At 43.8% G+C, this 19,832-nt stretch overlaps 1 protein-coding gene and 1 pseudogene across 2 annotated transcripts in view; one reads left to right on the top strand and one right to left on the bottom strand.

Annotated features, from left to right (window-relative positions):
• The window catches only part of LOC147692168 (cytochrome P450 2C19-like), a 405,626-nt gene that overhangs the window by 240,289 nt on the left and 145,505 nt on the right, over nucleotides 1-19,832 (bottom strand). For both annotated transcript variants that reach the window (XM_086938454.1, XM_086938456.1), the window contains exon 3: nucleotides 16,326-16,475. In XM_086938454.1, the coding sequence (XP_086794580.1) occupies nucleotides 16,326-16,475 (150 nt within the window). The remainder of the gene's footprint in view (nucleotides 1-16,325; nucleotides 16,476-19,832) is intronic.
• On the top strand, nucleotides 18,106-19,194 carry LOC147692169 (uncharacterized; annotated as a pseudogene).

The following is a 19,832-nucleotide window of genomic DNA, read 5'->3' as shown; positions in this document are numbered from 1 at the left end:
ATGATGGCAGACCAGGCAATAAATAGGGGGCCAGTGGAAGAACCCTCCTGGGCCAGGACAAACAAAGCCCAAACGACAAAAACTCAAGAGGGACAAAAAGAATCATCACCCCCCAAGTACATATGGAAATTGGAAATGAGGGCACAAGCGACCCCTGATCCTGGCAACAAGCACGGTCCGAGCACAGCAGAGGTTGCCAACAAGGCCTGGCAAGCAAAGGGCAAATCCATACAGGAGCAACGGGACTATGGTGGTAGTCCTCAGTACACCACAGATCCGGAACAACTCGAAGAAATCAATCCAAAAAGGGCGGTTGAAGAGCCAGTACTACAACACCTAGGCACAAAAACTCGGACTCAACCAGACATGTCTTCACCGCCTAGCATAGGTCCCACAATCCCTATGCTGCTTGACCTGAACACCTCGTACTTCACTCCGGAAGAATGGGTAGAACTGGCAGCATCTAACCCAGAGGAACCGGAGCAGGGAAAGCAAAGAAACGGCTCCTGCGACAGCCCGGAAAAAGAAAGGACCAAGAAGAACGCAGACATATGGGCATCTCTCTTGCAGACAATGCAACTATCAGTAAATGCCATCCAGTACCAATCTGACAAGATGGATCTGCAACTTTCTGTCCTCAACACCCTGGCCACATATGTGGCAAATATTGACGGTAAACTAGCAGACCTGAACGATCTGATAAAAAGGGCACAAGCTGAGACACAGCTTACAGCATCTAACTGCTCCTGTATCACCATAGTGGATAAACTAGCAACACTACCAACAGCACTGGGAAACCTCCTATCTGATTTCAGGACGGTAGTCAAAAACAGCCATCCTCTCAGGCAAACCGAGGAGAAACAACTAAACACAACTACCGGGCAAGATGATCCTCAACCAACACAGCATAAGCCCCCAAAGACTCCCACCAACTCGCCCCCAAAGACTCCCTCTAATTCACACCCGACAAGGGACAAAATAACTCAAATGAAGACACCGATTATCAGTAGCTACCAAACTGGTCGAGTGCAAAACCCCGCAGCATCCACATCAGACTCAGATAAAAGTAATCCAAAAGGGGAAGCAACCTCCCACCAACAATCCCAAGGAAAAGTCAGAAGAAAACAGAAAAGAAAGGGAAGAAACCAAAGGAAACTGACAGGGTGTATAGCCTGGGGCAAGGCCCACAACAGTGATCAAACAGCGACCAACTCCTTACAAACAAGTGCAACCAGGGAAAATGAAGAAATAAACCCCACGACCGCCAACAGGGAAAATACGAGCCCAGTGGACAAATCTGGTATCGGCCCAACCCCACCTAGTGGCTCAACCACCAGCCCCGTGCCTAAAACCCAGAAAGACACGAGGAGTATGCCAAAAAGGGGCAACAACATAGGGCCCGTGGAGAACAACGTGGGGCATAACCAACAAAAAACTTCAGACCCATCTGACAGTGACACTCAAGAAAGCACAAAACAAAATACGGCGCATCTTGCCAACAACAGCCCTGAAAATCGGGCTGAAATGCAAACCATAGGAAGTCCCAAGCTGATTATAACGACAAGACTAAATCTCTCAGGCCGCAACCTGCGAGAAAGTATCAAAGACTGACCAACTCAAAAAAACTGTTCCAAAGGCAACCTTTATCCCAGGGGAATCCAAACCCGCCGACGAAGAAAACACCAAGGCAAGAGAGAAGGGGCCATACGGTTCAACAACGATAGTAATATTCCACCCTAAATACCACTCCAGAGGTCCAATGGACTTCTTAAACAGGAGAAACATCTTGCGGCTATTAAAAACAATAGAGACCCTTAAAACCATTACATCAGCAGACATGGAATCCGTTGAATTTATCGAATCTCGGAGCCATCCTGGGGCAGAGTCGACAAAAACCACATGGACCACAGGAGAATTCCCTGAGAGAATACTAAAAGAAAAGGAAAGATTTGACTCTTGGGGCATAGAACTTCAAACTTTCTCGCCCACAAGATACCCGGAGCCCTTCTTATACGACAGCTTCCAAAAGAAGTCCAAGGAGCCGACTCTCAAAGGAACTGTCTTAAGAGGAGCCAGAAGCAAAACGCCAGAGAGACAACTGCACCTGAATCTGGAAGAAACAAGATCACTGACTAACGACAAGAGGGCTTCACCCAATTGGAACTGGCTCGCAAAGTCTCTAAATGCGAAAGAGACAAGCCAATGACAAACAAAAACAAAAACAGCCAACAAACCTAATACCCTAAGCATATGTTCATGGAACATCAACGGCACCGGGGACAAGTTCACAGACATTGACTTAGGCAATCACCTGACAAAATTCGACATCATCGCCATACAAGAAACTTGGACCGAATCACCTCCAATTCTGCCAGGGTATACACTGAACTTCTTACCGCCCACCCAGAGCTCGCTTTTCGGCCACAAGAAAGGAGGCCTTGCCACTTACAGTGCATTAACAGCGATATTAAAAGTAGACCAGCTAAATTACAACTTATCTGCCCCAAACGCAATGTTAGCTCTACGACTGTCACCCCGCGTGCAAGACCCAAACGAGGATATCATCTTTATAAACCTCTATCTGCACCCCAGGGAGAAAATGAAGGGAGCTCGACAACTGAAGGAAGAACTTGTGAAATTGGTGAAGGCTGAGCTCACGAATAACATCATTATCTCAGGGGATTTTAACCTAAATTTGCTGAGCGAAGCAGCCACGGGCACTAAATATGATGAGGACTCATTCACCTGGGAATCTAATCGGCAAGACCGTACCGCAGGGGGCAGAAGTACAAAAACTACAAGGACCCTGCTGGCTACACTAGAGGAGCTAGGACTTAGGGCACTTAACGGAAGATTTCCAGGGGATCAACCGCAGTCAGCAACATTTCACAGTACCCAGGCAAGCTCCACCATAGACTTTACTTTTGTATCCCGTAGTCTATACCATAGAATTGTAGACTTTAGAATTGGTCTTACTGACTGTAGTGACCACCTGCCTCAGGAAACAGTAATGCACATATCAGCGACACTAAAGCCTCCCAACTCGAACAACGTAGGTACAGACTTTACATCAAATGAAAGACGGGTACAATGTAAAGTCTCCAACCCAGAAAAACTACTAGAGCAAGCGATACGCTCTCTCAACGAAGCTCAACGCATTACGCACAACCCGATAACAAGCTGGGAAGTGTTTGTAAAACAAATGAGAGACACCGCGCAGAGAAAAGAGCTTGAAACACGAACAAGAAACTGCTGTAACAAGACACAGAAAAGATGCAACAACTTTCGAAACAGCAGCAGGCTAAAAACACTTAAGACAATGATTAATCGGACTCTACGAAGAGCTACAACAGATCTGTCCCTCCTCCATGAGCTCAGACAGCTAAAAGGAGAGCGTAAGAAATTAATATGGCAGCAAAAAAGGGAAGAGGAAGAGGCTTTTTGGGGAAAACTCCTACATGACGCCAAAACAAATCGCAGTGCGCAGTTCTGGCAAAAGATCAATGCACAGATCAATGGAAAAAATCGAGGGATTGACTCACAGGTGACAGAGGATGACTGGATAATCTATGTCAGCACTCACTTTAGTGAGAATAAAGGAAGGGGGAAAGAAACAGGCGCTGACAATGGAAAGACGGACGAATACCCGTCTCCACACCAAGAACATTGGAGAACGAACAAAGCTGTAATAATCACGACGGAACAAATTATTAAAAGAATTACAAAAGGCAGAAGAGACGGAGCCCCCGGCCCTAATGGCATACCACCAATAATATTTAAGCAGGACCCAAAATATTGGGCAACTAATCTCAAACCAATGTTCGAAAAAATCTGGCAAACATCCACAATCCCACAATCTTGGAGGGGGGGCAATTATATCCCCAATATACAAAAAAGGAGATAGAAAGGATCCTAAAAGTTATCGGCTAATAGCCCTTCTAGACAACGAGGCCAAGTACTACGCAGGCCTCTTACTTCAGGAACTAACTCTATGGGTAGAAGAAACCTCAACAATCCCGTTCAACCAAACCGGCTTCAGGAAAAACATGGGGACATCTACCAATATCCTAGCCCTGTCATTACTGATCGACTCAGCGCAAGAAGGGAATTATCCCTTGTACCTGTGCTTCATAGACTATAGCGCTGCATTCGACCGGGTAGACAGAAACCTCTTATGGAAAAAACTGAAAAGAATGAACATCCCAGACGATCTACTGAACCAGCTAATTCTCCTGCACAGTGACACGTGGGTGCAGGTCAAACTAGGCCCTGGAGAATTCTTAATCAAGAAAATTCAAACCCACACAGGTGTAAAACAAGGCTGCGTTTTAGCGCCAACCCTATTCAACCTTTTTATGGCTGAACTATCCACAAAATTAAACGCAAACAACTCTCATGCTCCAAAATTAGGGGGCAAACAGCTTTCTTCCCTATTCTACGCCGATGACCTGGTGCTGATCAGTCGGACACAGATTGGGCTACAAAGGCTCCTCGATATCACAGCGGAATACTCCAAAGCCAATAAACTCTGTATTAACTACAGTAAAACAAAAATCTTGCCCCTTAATTATCGTAAGAAAAATCTACCATTTAGATGGCACTTGGACTCGAACAAACTGGTGACCACAAACAAATATTGTTACCTGGGAGTGATTATAGACGATAGGGGTAGCTTTAAACCACAACTGGAGGAGATCAAGAGGAGAGGCTTAATGATAGCAGCATCACTTAGGAACCTCAAAAACAAAATCGTTGGCCTAAACCTCGCCCCCTTCGTACAAGTAATCCAAGCCAAGCTGATTCCATCTATCACATATGGAAGTGAAGCAATGAGAGGGAGGGACACGGGAACTCTGAACAGAGTAGTCTCAAAAGCAATGCGCATCATGTTCGGTCTTCCGAAATACATCTCACTGGTGCAGATCCGCCTAGAATTTGGGATGGCCAAAGAAGAACTTGCACGAAAGGGAACTTACCTTAAGACCTGGTACAAAATAAGCAGAGGAGAAGAAAACACCCTTAACGCACTCCTCTGGAAAGAGCTACAAAGTAAAAGCAACAGTCCAGCAAGACATTTTCTGGAGGATGCCATCAATCATCTTGGGGCAAGGCAGCTATGGGACCTCCAAGGGAGCCCATCAGGCTTCAAAAAAATCATAAACAAAATCGTCAAGAAAGAAACCCTCCTGCAAGACAAAGCTTCACTAGCAAAGAGAGCACACGGCTGGCTGACCGTGCAAACATACAATAAACTTACTCCACAGTCGTACCTGGTGAACAGCTTCTCCAAAACAACAAAAGAATCGTTTTTAAAACTACGACTTGGAGTGCTACCAGCAGCGGACCATATGGCCCCATGGCTGCGGCCACCAAAACCAGCAAAATGCCGCCTGTGCGGAATATATGAGGAAAACATCACACACCTCATAACCATTTGTAAAGAGCTGCAGCAAGACCGGAAGAACTTACTGAGACCCTTATTTTTAAATAAGGGAATCAGGTCTTGCAGAGAAGCAGTTTTGAGCTGCTTTAGAGGAGACGACGTGCAGATGGCCTGCCGACTGGTAAAATATCTCGGAGTGGCAGAATCCAGGCTCAAAACGACGAGACCACAAGTGGACACCGATACCACCTACATAACATCATCTGCCTCCAGCCCTCAGATCGGGCAAGAGACCCATATAGACCAAGAACATTAAATCATTTCCCACAAGAGGCACGATCATCATGGGAGATAGCCGGTCTATCCCCGGTGGGGAAAGAATAACCCATTTGCCGGAAGCAAGCGCTTGGACAGAAGTACAAATTCCTACTTAAAACAGAAATTTATCTGTACTTAATGCTGGATGAACATTGTCCAACCTTTTATGGTTTTATACCGACCTTTTTAATTTGTTTCCTTCTTCTTTTAACTGACCATTTCTTTTATTGCTAAAAGCTATTTGTAATGGTTTTTATTAACTGTACAATAAAGCATTTACTTACTTACTTACCGTCACAAACAACTTTGATCCCACCTATATTGGAAGAGACTTTAGGACGGTGATCGATGTCATTATTATGCCAACACGTTATGCTGGCATGGTAAAGAATTTTACGATCCACCCGTTTGGATTAAGCGACCATTTACCCCTTAGCGTGGATATATTGGTTAGACACAGTGTAAGGTCTACTATAGAATGTTTAATATGGACCCAAGACCTTGTATTGAGTCGCCAAAACGGCTTTGCAGTAAGATGGGGTGCAAAAAATCCGGCTCTTACAAACAAAAACATTATTACAAAGGCCCAAATACCGATTTTAAAATGCCTGGACGAGGACACTCCTCATAGTGATGTTCTAAAAGCTTTCTTGGAGATAACTCAAACCATCAAGGATATCATGACTACCAGTGGAAGTAAGAGGCAAGTGAAAAATGATGGATGGTTTGATAGACAATGTACCAAGACTTATAAATTGCTTAAGGTGGCCCTGACCTCATCAACTAGGGATAGGATCGAAGTTAGTGCATGCAGAAAGGCCTATAATTTGGCGAGGAAAAATCAAAAAAATGAGATTAAGGAGCAGGCATGGGAAAACTTGTACCAGGCTGCCCAGAGCAGAGATACTTGCCTTTTCTGGCAGGCTGTAAACGCACCCTTCTTTGCGAACAAAGAAAATGCAAGGATTGAAATCGCCATTGATGAAAACAAGTGGATTGAATTTTTCTCAAAAATGTATGGACAGGAAAAGAATAGCGCCATAAGTACACCAGGGAGAAATGAGATGGAAGAACCTACCAATAAGCATCCGCCATTCCCCATTGACATTACCCAGGAGGAGGTTTTGATGACAATAAACAAAAGTAAGGGCAACAAGGCCCCAGGCCCTGACGGGGTGCCAATTGATTTATTTAAAACAATTGTAGACCTTTGGGCCCCACTTTTAACACGTGTTCTACAGGCCTGTTGCTCTGAAGATTTTTTAAGTTCCTGGTCTGAATCAGTAATTGTCCCTATTTACAAAAAAGGAGACCGGGAAAGCCCATCCAGTTTCAGGTCAATCTCGTTATTGGATTCACTAATGAAAGTGGCAGGACGGGTGATATTAAATAAACTTCAAACCTGGGCTGATGAAAATAGCATTCTGAGCCCGGTCCAATACGGGTTCAGAGAGGGGATGGGGACCATAGAGCAGGTTTTAATTTAAATTTTTCTCCAAGGAAAGTACACCCAAGCAAAAAGGGGGTGGCTGTATGTAATCTTTGCAGATCTTACAACCGCTTTCGACTGTGTGGAACATAAAAAGCTATGGAGTACCCTGGAAGATATACAGGTTGATCCTGCAATAGTACAAGTTTTAAAACAACTATATACAGGAGCCTCAGCCAAAGTGAGATACGGTACGAAGAGTGAGTGTACCAAATCATTCCGCGTGGAGAAGGGAGTCAGGCAGGGATGTGTCCTGACCCCTTTCCTCTTCTCCATATATACCAACTCTTTGGAGGAGGAATTGAGGGCCAATGTCATCGACTGTCCAAAATACAACAACAAGCAGGTTGTCTCCCTTCTCTACGTGGACGATGCGGTACTAATGGCCAGAACAAAAGTAGGTATTCAGCGCGCACTTGCCACATATTCCGAATTTATGGCACACAGGGGTTTAAAATTAAACCCCAAGAAAACTTTTGTTATGGAGTGTGGGAAACATAAGCACAAAATTAAGAACCTAACAGTGGCCAGTGAGACTATCGAATTCACTAAAACTTTCTCCTATCTAGGGGTCCTCCTAGAGGATGCAGGCTCCTGGGTCCCGGCAATTAGAAGTAGGACTCTTCTATTTAAAAGGTCAATAGCGGCCTTAATGAACTTTGCACGTAAACTGGGTAAAAGACCACCCAAAATATTGCCGAAGATATATATAGCAAAGTGTAGGAGCATTGCTATGTATGGGGTGGGAGTTTGAGGTTTTAATAATGTGGCATCAATTCAAATTATTGAAAACATGTTTCTTAGATACGTTCTTGCAGTCCCACAGAGTGCATCTGTTTTTAAATGCCACGCTGAACTGGGTATTGACTACATCACTGACCTAATTAAGTTGAAAACTATTCTTTTGTGGCACTAGGGGGCCCATTATGATCGCGGACGGACTTGAGTCAGTCCGCGATCACTGAGTAGGAGGAAACCTCCGCATGGCCTGCGGAGTTCCCTCCTGTGCAATTAGGATGTGACCGCCACCATGACGGTCACATCCTCTATTTTTAACATTGCGGCGGGTGCGGCTTCAAGCTGCAATGTTAAAAATGCATGCAATGCATTTGTATGCAGAAAGCGGCAGGCACCGTGCGGTGCCTGCCAATTACTGCAAACAAATGCAGGGGGGTACCATAGGTACCCCCCATGTGCACCCCCCACCCCCCTTCACCCAGGGGGCCCGCAACGGCCCCCGCAGTGAAGGTCCTTATGCTTTTCAGCGGCGGAAAACCCGCCGCGGAAAAGCATATTTTTTGGGCATCCTAATATGGCTGGCGGTGTCTGAGAGACATCGCCACCATATTAGGGCTTTTCCGCCGCGGGTTGTAAGCCAACTGCGGCAGAAAAGCTGCGGACTGAAACCAGGACCCACCAGCCATCCTAATGCGGCGGTGGGTCTTTGGTGGGTCCGCTGCGGTTTTTCCCCATCCTCTGGGCCGGCGGTGGCGGAAAATCTGCAATCCTAATGTGCCTCAGAGTCTGGTCCTCTCAGGCATTAAGCCTAAACAGAGAAATTATTAAGGACGGAATGGGCCTGGATCAGTTAAGAAATATTCCCTGGCTAAATTATGTAAGGAAGTTTTTTAATGATCTCAATAGACCAGAGCTTTACGACGATCCTGAGCTGATCTGCGCCATATCAAGAAAGACATTGAAATTGCTATGTATGAGTCACCTTGAACAGTTGAGATTAACGGGGGAGTTATGTGAAAGTTCAGTCATATGGCATCAAATAACCTTGACCTGTTATAGGATCCAACCATACCTACGTTACTGTCTGAAACAACTGGACGAGGAAATTGGCACTCTGCCCTTGCGATAATCTCTCGCAGCAAACAACAAAACATACTATACCATTTTTGAAAATATTATAGTGAAGAACGCGCAAAATGGTTAAAACAATATCTGAGACAAGGTGGTTGGCGACAATACCGTCCAGCATATCTGTTTTTGCAACAATTAAATGATGAAGATTGTACAGTGCTCATGACCGGCTTTTTAAAAAGTATATTAAAGAAAAGAAATGTATTAAATTGATGTAAATAGTGTTAAATGGAATATCTTTGTCTGTATTTTTAGTATCTGTTGAACTGCTTAGGAAACATGTATGTATGTACTAGCTCATTCTGCTTTTTTTTAAAAATGGTGGCTTTATGGTTTTATATTTTTACAAAATCGAATAAAGCATATTTTGACTTTGACTAGTAAATGTTTAGCTCATGCTAAAAGGAGGTTCTGTTAGAACAATGCGTAAACATGAATTTCTCCATTCTATGTGAGTTAGCATTCGCTGCACCATTTTCTATGCGGATGCCATTTTGAGACATAATCAAAACTAATTTTTCGTCATTTCTGAGAAAAGGCCCTGTTGAGTTTCAATTCCCTGAGTTTGGGTTTTGTTTCACTAATGAATACACTGTCCTTATTACAACTAACTCCCACTCCTGAGGAAATGCCAAATAACATATAAGTACAATACAGCCCTTATTGTATGCTTCATAACTTTGCACTATCCTATTCTGCATACAGATACATGCAACTGATTATGAGTTACCTTGTGGTCTGGCGGGCAGTTCATTGGCATTCCCATGGCAGTGCACTTTAAAAAGGCATTGCAATGGGAACGCCAAAACCGGGTCCTGCACAGCATGGACTGTAAAATCCATGCTGTGCAGGAAAGGGGGTGACTGCAGAGGGGGGGGACACAACATGTGCCCCCCTACAGGCACCCCTTGGCCCTGAGGCAACAGGGGGCCCTTTAGGGGCCCCTTTGATTCCTCACGACCACAGTTTTTATGGTGGCCTCACTGCCATGAAAACTGTGGCATGAGGAAACTCCTAAAATGCTTGGTGGTGCCGTACTGGCACGGCCAGCATATTAGGACCGCTGACCGCCGTACCATCACTGTGGGATCCATGATCACCGGTGGTTGCAGCAGTCTTGTGGAGGTACCACCGCCGTATTCGTAATGCAGCAGGTGGACCGCCAGTCTGGATGTCCAGGGACCACCACCAGGGGTTCGACGGTCCATTGTAATCAGGCCCTAAGTATTTAAAAGCTTTCATAATACCTGAGGTGTCTTCTCAAATTTTGTATACATAATTTGGGTATAATTCAGCAAACTCAAAATGTACCCAGACTAATATATCAGTTCTTCAAGGATATACTTAGACGGGTTACCTCTCAAGTAAGTAGATATTATTTTGAATGAGTGGGACATTTAAGAGCACAGCAAAACTCTGAGATTAATGTTTATTGAAATTGTTAAAACTCATTAAATAATAAGGGAATTTTTCCAAGCCAAAGGTGGAATACCTTTAACATATTACCCTCAGTGGGTCTCTCTAACTAACATTGGCATTAGTAGATACCATATTAAGCGCCCTTTATTCTCAGGTTCATGACCTGGGAATGTGTGACTGTTTGTGGTGGTTCAGCCACTAAGGGCATGATTGAGAATTTGGCAAAAGGGTTACTCCGTCACAAACATGACGGATAAAACATTCACCATATTACAGGTGCCATTGGATATAATAGGATTGTAATACGGCGGATGGGATATTCGTCAGGTTAGTGGCTAAGTAACCCCATTTTCTAAACTCTAAATCAGCCCCTAAAACTATACTCAATGAGTAGCTTTTGAAAAAACTGTAGTGTTCATTTGAAATGAAATAATGTGATTGTATCTAAAAGCACTCTTAAGTACACAAGGGCTGGTCACTGAGGTTGCAAACAATATCCATTGAGGAGAAAGATGATATAGATGTTGCATTGGTGTCCAGTACATTAAACCCAGCAGAAAGCAGCTATCTAGTTATGGAATGAGTCTGAGATACCCTGTATTGCTTCTGGGCCTTAGAATATTTCAAGACATTTACAGTGTGGACCAGCTCCACAAGGCCATAGATCAATTTGTAAAGTGGTGGTACAGGAAATGTGTCTGCACATTCGCGTGACTTTGGATGAAATTCCAAAAATATGAGTTTCAAATGGAAATCATTTTTAGATGCGAGAATATAAGTAATGATTGTGTTGACCATCTACCTGTGATTGAAGAATTTCACAGTTTATCTGATGCGGCGAGAATGTTGTCATGTAGATCAAGACATTGGATGTGGTATATAGCATATGGTGGCCTGTCCGAGTTTTTGCTGTTGTGATTAGACAAAAATGATCTTGATCAAGAGGATGTCTTATGCTGCGGAACTGGAAAATGTCTTCACAAACTTCCTTTAATGTTGCAGAGCAGTAATCCTTCTCAGTCAAATGTTGGTTAAGGGAGAGAAATGTCTTGCAACCTTAGTGGCGAGGCAGAATTTCATATGATGTGGGCACAATGTTTATGTAGGTAGGACTATAACTAACCATGGGCTCAGGGTTCTCTGTCAGTTGCCTGGCTGGTGGGTTTTATACTGATGAAGGTAAAAGCTATTAGATCAGGGCTGATGTGTGCTCTTCATATCTGCTCAGTCCAACTATTAAAAGATTCATTTCAATAGATGGCTTTCACTTTTTATCTTCCATTTACCTTTCAACATACGAGTCATCAATTTTCTGTGACACTGCTGAACTACTTTACTGAGGAGGTTACCAACCATGCCGTGGTATTTAATTTTTTTAATTGTTTCATAGGTAGGTTAACCAGTAGACACTGTTAACAGGACAATGAAAATGATGTCTACATACACAGACTTTTTTTACAGAGTGATGTCAAGCAAAAGTGAGAGCTATTTTGCCATTCTCAAGCCAAGAGATGGTATTGTGACTGACCAGGATGTAAACCGAGTGCCTGACATAAAAGGAAGTAGGTAGTCTAGATTAATATAAGATGTATTTCATAGTGTGGACTCACTGTACCATTTCCCTTAGAAGTACAGGCCCTTTTTGAGTTGCTGTGAGGAAAGATAAGGGTTTCCCAAAAGAGACAAGTATGGATAAAACTGCACAAAAGAGATAGTAAAGATGGTTTGGGTATTAGTATGCTCGTTCTATGTGTAAAAACTCTCTTCACATATTTGATTTAGTCACTGAAAATGAGTTAGATTGCCTATTCATCACAGAAACTTGGCTTCGTGAATGGTCAAACCCAGACATAGTTCATGCTGTACCCCCTGGCTACTCTATTTGTAGACAAGATCGCGTAGAACAGTGTGGAGGTGGTTTGGCCATCATATATAGAGACACCTTTAAATGTTCAATTAGGGAGCTTCCAGACATTGAAGAAGCTGAGAGCCTGTATTTTTGCATTCAAGGGCATGACACTTTCACCTTTTCGGGAGCATTGCTCTACCGTCCTCCCCGCCATCCCACGCAGTTTCTCGCCAGTGTGGGTGAAGTGCTGAGTGACTTGATCCTCAGATATGCCAACTTTACTATTGTTGGTGATCTGAACCTCCATTTAGACGACCCCAACGACAACTACACCTCTAGTTTCAAACAAACTTTACAGGTCCTGGGACTAACACTCAGGACTTTAGAAGCTACTCACAAGGCTGGTCACACTCTTGATTGTATCAGTTCTAACCTAGACAAAATGACGGTAAATGATCCCATACCACAGACTTAGACAGAGCATTACTTCATTGAATTCAATATTGAACTCACAGTGAGCCAAATGATATCTAATGAGGTAGCAAATAAAGGGATCATCTTACCTAGTTGGGGAAAAATTATGAAACATCCTGATCTTAGTAGCTGGGCCAAGGAAAGTAAACCTGCCCTATCAGGTAATACTACTATAGACTACCAAAAGTTTGAGAGATGGATGACCGAGATCGGAAATAAAATTAGAAATCCAGAAAGGACCAGAGATTCCATAGGAAAAAGGAAAGTTTCTGCTCCCTGGTTCTTAGACACACTAAAAGAACAACAGGTGGAAGTCAAACTTTTAGAGCGTAAATGGCGACGGAACTATGAAAATGATGCTAAGGAGAAATATAAGAAAGCTAGGAGATCATATCACTCCTCCATCAAAGCTGCAAAAATGTATTATTTCACCTCCCGTATTGAAGCAGCTAACAACAAACAAAACAAAATCTTTAAAATAGTCAACAGTTTCACTAAGCCTAAAATTGCAACCCAAGAGATCCCTCCGTCTCAGACTCTGTGTAATGACATAGCCAATTACTTCTCCGAAAAAATAGATACGCTCACAAAAGACTTTCCCCAATTCGTAATAACAGAGCCTGCAAGCGAAACTGTTTTTAATCCCCATCAACCCAGATGGGAAAAATTTAGCCATATCAGTCTTGATGACTCTTTTCAGGGAATCTCTGCCCTGAAATCAGGATCCCCCTTCGACCCCTGCCCCCCTACTTTCCTCAAATCCATAACACAGGAGGTCATCCCTTGTATCAAAGCCATCATCAACTCGTCCCTTCAGTCAGGGGAGATTTCCCCTCAGTGGAAGGTAGCGGCAGTGAAACCATTACAGAAAAATGTGCTACAAGACCCCACTACCTTGTCCAACCTACGACTTATCTCTCTTCTCCCTGCCATTTGCAACATTACAGAATCTTTTGCCAACAAACAACTGATGGCATTTCTAGAAGAAAATTACATTCTGCATCCCTGTCAAGCAGGTTTCAGGACCCACCATTCCACCGAATCTGCACTCTTGTCATCCACTAAAACCATCCGTGCTGCATTGGATCAGGGCAAACTGGCTGTCCTGATCCTACTTGATCTCTCTGCAACATTCGACGCGGTATCCCACGCTATCCTTTTACATCGCCTCGCCAATGCAGGAATAGCAGGAACCGTGCTCGAATGGTTTAAAAGCTATCTGGCACATAGGCGCCAGATTGTTAGGTTGGGCGATTTCTCTTCAGAAGAAAAAAATACTAAAACAGGGGTACCACAGGGCTCCAGTCTAAGCCCCACCTTATTCAAACTATATATGGTCCCCCTACTTAATCTAATTTCTTCCTATAACATCAGTACTATCGCCTACGCTGATGACACCCAGCTTGTCCTGACCCTCGATAAAAATCAACCCAACGCAGAACAAACACTAAAAGAATGCCTGTCAGCAACCTTCAAGTGGATGTCACACAACCATTTAAAATGTAACTCTGCAAAAACTGAGATTATTCCTTTTGGTCCCAATAACTCCTTCTCTCCACAAGATTGGTGGTCTGAAAAAGCAGAAGCCCCCCCAAAGACTATCAATGCTGCCCGAAATCTAGGCATTCATTTTGACAATACCCTGTCATTCAACCAACAAGCCAAAGAAGTAGCAGGAGTATGCTTTGGCATCATCAGGAGCCTTAGAATTTTTTTTGATCTTCTCCCTCTGAGTGCCAGACGTAGGGTAGCTGTAGCTTTAATAAGATCCAGGCTGGACTATTGTAACAGCCTGTACGCAGGACTAAACAAATCAGCCCTGCACAGACTACAAATGGTCCAGCATGCAGCCGCCAGACTGGTCCTCAGACTGCCTAGGAAATCGTCGGCCTCCACAGCCTTGGATGTCTTACACTGGCTCCCAATACATACGCGCATCCTGTTCAAGGTTCTTACCATCACCTACAGAGCCTTTCACCATCATGGCCCACTGTATCTGCGCAAATACTTCAGACAATATCAACCGTCACGATCACTCAGGTCCTCTACAGCTAACCTGCTCCATGTTCCTAGGTTCAAAATGAAGACAAAATGAGGAAAATCCATTGCAGTCATTGGTGCGAAAGCATGGAATAAGTTACCCCCATTCCTGCGTCAATCTGCAACTGAACAAAAATTCAGAAAGCTTTTAAAAACATGGATCTATTCCCTGCCAAACTCCGAATGCATGGGGCTTCTATGACCTGCTGCGTAGCCAGGTAGTCTTTCATTACTCTTTACTGCCTGCTGCTTTTCAGGAATCTAAGCGCCAAGATACTCCGTGGAGTGGTAGCGTGCTATATAAGTGCCATCTCACATCACATCACATAGTAACTACAGATATCAGAAATAGTTAGAGCCAAGCAACAACAAAATAATTCTTACTGCAGTTGTAACCAGATGGTAAGGGATGTTGAGGCGCAGGCAGGGTACTGATTTTGCATAACAGTGAGTAACTTGAAAATAAGGTTTATCCAAATGTTCGTCAACCGCGTACTGTGTATGGAAACAAGGATTCCGTCATCAGGACAGCAATGGCTGAGGAGAGAATTCTGAGTATGTTTGCACAGTAAGCAAGGCAGACTAATCTCCTCCCAGTGAAATTGTCACAGTGAGGAGATTAGACGTGGTTCTCAAAGTGGTGTGTGGTTAGGCTTGAGCTATATAGTAAGCCTGGGGTTTAAACTCAGCTGGAGCCAATGCGCATGTAGGGAATGAGACCATTTATTTTGATAGCTTAACAGGTCCTCAGATTCTACAGCATGAGTTGAAGGAGGAGGAATACATTTATCCGTGCCATGCTAATTCCGCAGTTTCTAAAACACTTGTGAATTTGGATTACCTCACTCATTTGGATGTTTTGACTTTGACTCATTACTTTAGCTGTGGGAGGTAGTGGCTTTACAAGTCTACATCAGGCAATAAGTGTTGTCTTCTGTGTTGAAGTCAGTCTGTTTGTGGCTGCTAGAATGTGAGTTTCATTTTTGAGATAGTGTGGTTTCTGGGATGTAATGGTGATTGGGGTGGGTGATATTGTAGAATCATTCCAACACTGAAATTGAACCTGAGTGAACATACACTTGTACACCAAATACACCTGGACTGTCAATATGTTGAGTTGCCCTTAAAACACTCAACTTTCACCTTTAAGTAGCACCGCCAAATAAGAAAGTTTTAAGGCCATGTTCAAGAGAATGAAGTCTTTATTCATTCCTAGATGAATCCCCCTAAAGAGGCAGCTTAGGAATGGATGAGTGCAATACCAAATTCCTTGTTGTTCATGATTATTGGTGGACTGTCAAGATAGACCTATGATATTTTATGGGTATGAAGACAGACCTTCAGTAGAAAAGCGCAGATGAATAAAGTACATTTAGAGTGTGGTCTGGCAAAATGATACCCGATGGAGGCAAAGTAAAAGGCAAAGCATTTAGACAATAAATATGATTTCTAGACAACTGTTGTGTTTAAATAATGAAACTAACCTTTTATTTTCCTCAGCTCCTCCACTAGGCATTCAATCTCTTCCTGTATCCTCTCTTCAATACTCCTCTTCCCCATCCCGAAATTCCTCAGCGTCATGAGCGAAAAGCGCCGAACCTGCTTCCAAGGATCCCCAACACTGAAAAAAATTCCTGCACTCCACAGTGCAAGAGTAGGCATGTCATAATTAGTAATGTCTGGAAACACATAGTATTTCACCAAGGTGTCTTACTACTTGTCATAATGACTGACATAATCATGAAGTTAGGTATTAATCGTTCCTACTATAAGAATTGCAATCTAAGTTCAGCAGGTACATCCACTCTCTTGTGTTTTAACCTTTACCAGCCTCTATCAGTCTACAGAGGATTCTGAAGGTTCCGAGGGACCAACATATGGCCTGTCTACACAGATGTGGTAGTCCTATGACCCAATGCAATGTGTACATAAAGAACTGAAAGAAGTCATTTAGCATAAAAGTGAAAGTTATGCACCTATTGTCAATGAGCAAGATGACCTGGTATTTCTATCCACACTGCACCTGAACGATGACACAAGGTTCTAAATACATACTCGAAGAGACTTGGTTTTATATTAAGTTTTGAGCTCAATAGCAGCAGTTGTTTTTAATATTTTCCAAAATAAACAACGTTTCAGGTTACACAGCAGTAGTAGAATATATATTGTTTGTAAATTATTATCATTGAAAGGAATGTGGTCCCATAACAACCATAAACAGGGACTAATTATAGTAAAGGCACTTGAAAACTGATGAGTTTTTCAGATGAACTTTAATTTTAGTTAAAGTTTTGCACCCTAAGCTGGTGTCAGGAATCAAGCTACTAGTTCCATAATATGGAACAAAACATAGGTATTCTATGTCAGGACCGGAGGCTCCAATTATGCTTTCTCATTTCTTTATTAGAAATGCTCAGCAGCCAATTAGAAAACAGTATGAAAAAATATTACTACAATACCCATGAACACCCAGGGTATCACATGATAAACCATAGAGTAACCAGTATAAAATACCCCACAGAGAATACCACATCCTCTTTCTTTGCTGCTCTGCAGCCAGTTAAGTGCTTTACTCCATCTCATACATTGCATCTCATGCATTGTAGTATTGATTCCATTTTTGCTCAGTTTGTTGTTCTTTAAGGACGTTTTCCCTTACTCTTGTCTGCTGCCTGTGTTGGCGCTCTGTACGCGCTGCTTATCGCCGCTTTGTTGCTACCTCCTGTGCTTGTGCTGCACGCGTAGGTGTCCGGAGAGTGTTATCTCTGTGTTCCCCGTTCTGTTTGTTCTAGCGGGGAGCGCGCGCACACCTCCCCGGTTCGGGCGCTTTGCCCCTGCGCCTGTCCTTTTGTGGAGAGGGAGTTCAGGGACTGTTAGGACTACACAATTGAATTGTGTAGTCCTTTCTTTGTTTCATTGCGCAGCGGCCATTTTGTGTGTTTATCTCCGTTCTACAATGGATCTTACCGACGAAGCACCGCAATTTAGTGCTTTTGCCCACCAGCCTGCTTTAAGTCCCCATTTACGCCCAAATTTATATAAATACCACTTTTGGGCTGTATAATTGTCATAGGCATTGCCTAGAGTGGCTGTTTACAGCAAGCCCTCCCTCCACTTTTTACCCAGCTCTGCTTCTGTCAGGTTCATTCCTGTGTCATTTGGCTTGCTTTTGGGGCCTTTAGCCACTCCCCCTGATTTTTGCCCTTGGCAATATCTGGTTCCTTCCTCTGGTGGGCATTATTACTTTGTACACTTGGTGTAAACATGGAAGAATACTATGAGGAAGATGAATATTATGATGAGGATGCTTCTGGTTCCATGGAGCAGGATTTAGTTGAAGCTCTGGACCAGGGCGTTCAGCAATCTGTAAATAAAGCGCTAGTTCGCGCAATTGCACCATTGAAGCGCCACCTCTCAAAATACGCCATGCAACAGGGTTGGTTGCCTTCCACATCGGGGCGTGCTTCTTCATCAAAGTCTCCCCACAATCCTCATAAATCCGACTTTCAAAAATTGGCAAAGGCTTTGTCCACTGACCATTCTGGTAGTAAATCTTCCAAGGAGGCTTTGCCCTCGCACGTTCCATCTACCGATACTGATGACACTTCCTCGACTTCATCTTCAGAGCAGGATGATCCTCCACCTTCTAAAAAAGCTCGTAAGGAGCATTTTGTTGATTCGCCAACACACCATCAACTTCTCACTTTCGAGCCATCAGATATTGTACACCCTAACTCTTCCTCTTGGCTTCCGTCCCCAGCCATGGCTGAATATGTTCAGGCACATATTCGTCAGCCATTTGAGAAGGGTGTTAGAGCTCGCCTTTGGTCAGAGTGTCCCCGTCCTGACTTGGCAGACAAATTGGTCGACACTCCGGAGGTAGACCCCACTATGGTAACATATCTTAAAAAGTATGCAAAGAACCCAAAAAAGGGTATTGACAGGGCATGGCGTTCCTGCCAACATAAATTGTTGGATTTGCTGGGTCCTCTTACGAAAATCTTGGACCTGGGGTTTCAGGCCAAGGAGTCATCAGCTCTTGTGGACACGGATGAGTTGATTGAATGGTCCCATAGGGCTATTTGTCAGTTAGGGAATTCCAATTGAGCAATGTCCTGCAAGCGTCGCAGCTCCATTCTTCTTAAATTGGATCCCAAACTAGTGGAACTGTCCTCGTCCGAATCCGGTCCGTTGGCTCAAGGCTTGTTGTTTGGCCAGCCATTCCTGAAAGAGTTAATGAAATTTGTCTTTAGTGGGCTGGATAAGGGTCAAGCTTCTCTTTGGAGAGCCTTTCGCCCAGTTTTTGCAAGGTCCGGACGATACAGGGGACGATCGTTCGGCCCGCGGCTCTAACCAGAATACCCAGCGGGGATTCCAGTCCCAAAGGGGTGGAGAACAAGACTCCGGCTTCAATAACAGAGCCTCCTTCTATCCCTCTCGTAAAGGGAGAGGTCACTACAAAAAAGGATGCTATGGTGGTACCCAAGGAGGACATCATGATTCCAACGCTTCAGGTGAGATTGATCCCAGCTTCAGAGGTTGTCTTAGGGTGCAGGATTCAATTTTTTCTATCAAATTGGCGTCTGATCTCCAGCGATGCCTGGGTGTTAGAGACTGTCCAGGGTTACAGGATAGAGTTCTACAATTTCCAACATCAGTCCCATCCACCTACTCCCCTGGTTTTTTCCCTTCAAGAACAAGAGTTAATTTCAGCGGAAATCGATTCCCTTCTGCAAAAAGGGGCCATTCTTCTAACTTCTCGCCATCCTCAACATTTTGCTAGCACCGTTTTCCTGGTCCAGAAGAAATGGGGCGGGTCCCGGTTAGTTCACAACCTCAAAGAATTCAATGGAGGAGTGGTTTATCGCCACTTCAAGATGGAAGGCATCCATCTTCTGAGGGATCTTCTTCGGGAAGGGGACTGGATGGTCGGTCTCGATCTGAAGGATGCATATTTATTGATTCCCATATACGGTCCTCATCATCGGTTC

The sequence above is a fragment of the Lissotriton vulgaris genome, chromosome 9, assembly GCF_964263255.1.
Source record: "Lissotriton vulgaris chromosome 9, aLisVul1.2, whole genome shotgun sequence".
Classification (NCBI taxonomy): Eukaryota; Metazoa; Chordata; class Amphibia; order Caudata; family Salamandridae; genus Lissotriton; species Lissotriton vulgaris.
This window is presented reverse-complemented; position numbering and strand designations above follow the sequence as displayed.